This window comes from Elephantulus edwardii, unplaced genomic scaffold (genome assembly GCF_000299155.1).
Source record: "Elephantulus edwardii isolate Elephantulus edwardi_28Jun2011 unplaced genomic scaffold, EleEdw1.0 scaffold00016, whole genome shotgun sequence".
NCBI lineage: Eukaryota > Metazoa > Chordata > Mammalia > Macroscelidea > Macroscelididae > Elephantulus > Elephantulus edwardii.
In genome coordinates this window covers 10,922,725-10,927,724 of record NW_006399766.1, presented here as the reverse complement: position 1 = coordinate 10,927,724, position 5,000 = coordinate 10,922,725, and the positions used below count along the sequence as shown (strand labels likewise).

General features: G+C 44.9%; 1 protein-coding gene across 2 annotated transcripts in view; it reads right to left on the bottom strand.

Moving 5' to 3' along the window:
- The window catches only part of OCRL (oculocerebrorenal syndrome of Lowe), a 79,773-nt gene extending 75,297 nt beyond the window's left edge, over nucleotides 1-4,476 (bottom strand). Inside the window, exons 1-2 of one of the 2 annotated variants that reach the window (XM_006881783.1) lie at nucleotides 4,395-4,476; nucleotides 4,083-4,162 (exon numbers count right to left, since the gene is read on the bottom strand). In XM_006881783.1, coding sequence (XP_006881845.1) covers nucleotides 4,083-4,162; nucleotides 4,395-4,433 — 119 coding nt within the window. In that variant the 5' untranslated portion in view covers nucleotides 4,434-4,476. The remainder of the gene's footprint in view (nucleotides 1-4,082; nucleotides 4,163-4,394) is intronic. The other variant, XM_006881782.1, reaches the window with a different exon arrangement.
- Nucleotides 4,477-5,000: the final 524 nt, after the last annotated feature.

Here is a 5,000-nt window from a genome sequence, read left to right as displayed (position 1 = left end):
AGTCGATTCCAACTCACAACAACTCCACAGGACAGAACTGCCTCATTAGGTTCCCAGGACTATAATCATAGAGGCTAATTTTCAAATAATTACTATTCAACTTCTGCCACTACTGTGTTTGGAAGGTTTTGATTTTTATTTATTGTCTTTTGCAGGGCTTATTGTTTTCGTTTTTGTTGTTTTGCTTTTTTAAGTGCTAAAATTCATGAAAGGGATTGCTTGAATAGAACTAAACTCAACCACTGCCTCGTGGCGACCCTAAAAGATAGAGTAGAAGAGTCTCATTTGGTTTCTAAGGCTGTAACTATGGAAACAGACTACCACATCATTCTCCCATAGAAGAGATGGGAGATTTGAACCACTGACTTTTTGATTAAGAGCTGAGCACTTTAGTCACTGTGTCACCAAGATTCTTAGAAAAAAAGAAAAGTCCTAATGCTTTCTTTCTGCCATGATCTTGTAGGCCTAATTTGTCGAGGTTTACATTCTAAGGTGATTGGAGAACATGGAGTAGGGTTTTTTCCAACATGGCATGTTCGCAATTTAGAGAGCCCTGCATACCTGGAGGGAGACTAGAGAACTGATAAAAGAGTGAAAGAGGAGGAGCTTACTTGGAGGCCAACTAGCATTAAGCCAAGAAACTGGTAACTAGATGTGTTGCTAAAAACTCTTACAAACAATTCTACATTTAGTGAGTATCTACTACATGTTTGTTACTCACTAAAGTGAAAGGGCTAAAAACAAGCAAAAAAACCTCTACCTAAATTTATAATCATTCACTTCCGAACAGTGAGGATGTGTGTGTATATATAAACACACACATATACACATGCACACACACACACACACACACACACACACACACACATAAAGTATAAGGCAAAAGAATGGAATAAAAAATTGGTTGTTTCAAACAGAAGAGTATTTGACAAACTATCAATTATCCCTAAGAGAAAAATGATTTAAGGTAGGTTTAAGGGGAAACAACAGTTTCTATCACAACCTATTATTCTTGAAAACACTGAACTCGAGTAGCAACACACCCTTTATTTTTAACTATAATTTTGGCCTCACTAGCAAAGTTTTCCTATAACTGTGAACATTATATCCTCAAAGAATAAGATAGGTTTCAAGTTGTGGGATAAAAAGGTGAGCGTAAATAGGAATACCGGTAACAGTAATACTAGACAACCAAGTCAGAGAAGGCACTCAAAAGACAAATTTTAGATCAGAGATAGTATTATAGTATTAGGGGGTTCCCAAGAAGTTATTCCAAAAAAAATTCCATGGATAACATATTTATGGAATAGGTTACTAACTGAGATTGAAGGTTTCCTACCTAGATGGGAAGTGAGTTCTGATGGCCTAGTGGTAAGAGGCTGTGCTGCCAACCTAAAGGCATGCAGTTCGAATACTCCAGCTGCCCTGCAAGAGAAAGATGAGCAATCTCCTCCCATGTGATTTATAGCCTCTGAAAACTTGACCCTCTGCTGAAGGGTCAACTATGAGCAATTCTGACTCGACAGTACATAACAATACCACCACCTAGCTGCCAATCCCAAAGCATGGGCAATCTCCTCTCATGCGATTAACTGTCTCTGAAAACCACCTGCAGGCTCAAGTATGAGTTTGTTCTGATTTGTTGGCATACAAAAACCTAGACAGGAGGGAGCATAGAGTAGTGGCTAAAAGCTGGGGCATCAGAGCTATGCTGCATGGGTTCAAAAGCCATGTTGTTGCGACTCATAGCGACCCTATGTACAACAGCCCTATACTCCGCTCTGTCCTGTGCCAATCGCACTGTCTCTGACACTCCCATCCCAATTGCCCCAGTCACTGAATCAATCCACCTCATAGAGGGTCTTCCTCTCCTGTGCTGTCCCTCCACCCTCCCAAGCATGATGTCCCTCTCCAAGGACCAGTCCCTCCTTACATGTCCAAACCATGTCAGGTGGAGCCTCAGAATCCTTGCCTCCAGGGAGCCACCCAGTTTAAGCCTTTCCAGGATGAATCTGTTTGTTTTCCTAGAAGTCCATGGTACCCTCAATAATCTTCTCCAGCACCACAGCTCAAAGGCATCAATTCTCTTTTTATTTTTTTCCTCCTTAGTTATTGTCCAATTCTCTGATGCATAACAAGTGATAGCAAAGACCTACCCATACTTCTTGTGAACAAGGAATTTAATCTCTCTGTACCTCAATTTCTACACTTAAAAAATGGGAGAGATGATGATTTTCCTATTTTAGTCATCCTCATATTAGGGTAAATAAGCGGATTTCAGGAAAAAAAATGCTGTGAATAATACTTGGCACATATTAATCCACTAAATGTTGGTTGCTGCTAGTGATTAATACAGAAATAGAACACAAGAATTTGATTTCTCTGTGGAGAGGATACAAATAGTCAGGAGAGCTGCTGCTGTTGTTAAATTTAAAGTACTTCTAGTATAAGACCTCACACAGGATGAGGAACTTTTCTCAAGACCAATTGCTCACTCATTTAAACCAAAAACCAAACCCAATGCCATTGTATTTTAAGCCATAGTGAGCCTATGAGGCAGAGTAGAACTTGAGTTTTCAATGCTGTAAATCTTTTACAGGTAAAAGCTTTTACTGTCTCACCTTCATTCTGCAGAGCAGCAGGTAGGTTTGAGCCAAAGACCTTTCTGTTAGCAGACTAATGTTTAATCCACTGTGTCACCAGGGAACCTTTCATCTCCTAAGGGAGCTATTTTATTTCCTCTTCATTATCTTGTATTTACAGAACAGGAAACCGAGGCACATGTAAGTTTCTGGTTTGCTCAAAGGTAACATTTCAAGAGTGGGAGAACTGAGATTTCAATCTAGGTCTGTGGATTCCCCCATCTCATCTTAGCCTTTGGAAGTGGCCGTGATGTTGCAGGATTCAATTCGCTTTCCTGGTCTTGCGTTGTTTGAGACAATTTGGGAAATAAAATTAATTTCTTACCTCAACAGAACTGACCAAGCAGGACCTGTTGTTGTTGTTAGGGGCTGTGGAGTCCATTTGGACTCACAACGACCCTAAGAGATCAGAACCTTGCCCTATACTGCGCCATCATCAAAAAGGCTCTAGTAAAGAATAAAATGTCCCTTTAAAGTGATGCCAACAATTGTTGACAAAGATCGTGTAGGCCAGTGGCAATTTCTTCTGTGTAAATTAGCCAGTCACAGATTAAGTCTGGAGAATATGAAAATGGGAACCGAGAGAAACTATTCCTAAGCAGAATGTGGTACTGTAAGATGGCAGGATTTAAGGGGTCAAGAAACCAGTGGATACCCAAAAGAGGCAACTTGGGCACACAGTGAAAGAAAGGGGCCATGGATAATTCTGAGATGAAGTTTTAGGGACAAGGGAATGAGATTACCCTGATTAGCATGAGTGATACTTTATCAAAATTAATTGAACTTCCATGTGCAAAGGTGACACTGATAAAATGTCAAAGGTCATTTATACTTCCACAGGATTAACCTTTTCTCTCACAGTCAAATCAAAATGCGAGACCTCAACTCTACCCTTACTGAGTTAATGCCTTAGAACAATTTGGAAGTTTTTGGATTTTGTGAAGTCTTTGGATTTTGTGAAAAGTCTTTGGATGGATTTTGTGGAATGGGGGCAGGGGATTGAGGATACCGGTTAAATGGGGTTACGAAAAGGTTAAGTCTGATAACTCTGACAATGAAACATTTCTATAGGACTTTCCATTTTTGAAATGACACTTTCCCAAGAGGTAAGGCAGTTTATATTTTTATTTAAATGACGGGGAAATTAAGCAGGCTTTATTGACGTGCCCAAGGTTACACAAGTCAGTTGCAGGGGAAGGAACCCAGGCTTCCTGCTTCCCAGCCCAAAGGGTCCTCCCACTGAGCCACCCTGCCTGAGCACGCTAGTGGCTTGGGAACTGGGGGCACCATGCCGCGGGAACGGGGCACTCGCGCTTCACACCTGGACCTGTTGCCCGCATGGCCCCGGTGGGCAGGAGGGTGGCTGGATGGTCGCGGGTTGGGGTCGGGGTCGGGGTAATGGCAGGCTCCCCTCCTGTTTGGGACCAAGTGGTTACTTACTCATATTGCCCTTTCCTCTGGGCTAGAGTTAGGGAGCAGGGCTCCCGGTGAGGCCCCCTCATTTCCACACCCTCCACCGTCTGTAGGCTCTGGTTAAGGGTCTCCTCTCTACAAGCGCGGCCGGGAAGGAGAGCGCGGTGCAGTTCTGCTGCCCACCCTCCTCCCAAGCCCCCAATGTCACCTCCGACGCCCCCCTGGCCTAGCTCGACCTCTGGGCCCCACCGTCCCCGACCCCCATCCCCAGGATTCCGCAGTCCCCCCGGCCCCCACCCTCAGGCTCCACCTCCCCTCCCCCTCCTCTCGGGCGGATACGGCCAGGGGCTGAGCTCCGACCGGGAGCAGCGGCTCCATCCGGGAGGCCTCCAGGGCTCAGCGGGGCTGAGGAGTGCGGACGGATCCGGTGACGCTACCTTCCACCGTCCTCTGTCCGTCCCGCGCGTCGCCTAAGGGAATACCTCGGCGCCGAGCGCTGGGAACCGGGAGCCGGGAGCCGAGATCCTGACCCGAGAGAGAGCGGCGTCTCCCGTCTCAGCCGGTTTTCCAGGCCGCCGCAGACTCCGCCCCCTGCGGCCAAACTGGGGAACTGCAGCGAGAGACCTGAGAGGCCAGGGGCTTCTGGGCATGGATTTACAAAAAAAAAAAAAATAATCTCATTGCCAATGATTTGGAGCATTTCTTCATGTGTCTGTTTGCCATTCGAATATCTTCCTCAGTGAAAGTTCTTTCTATGTTTTTTGCCCACTGAGGTACCATCTCACTCCAGTAAGAGTGGCAAAGTTTAACAGGTCAGCAAGTAAAACATGTTGGAGAGGATGTGGCGAGAAAAGAACTTTTTTTTTTTCTGGCCTATACGATTTATTGGGGGGATGGGGGCAAGGAAGGCCAGAATTCTATAGCCGGTTCCCCCCCCCCTCAGCT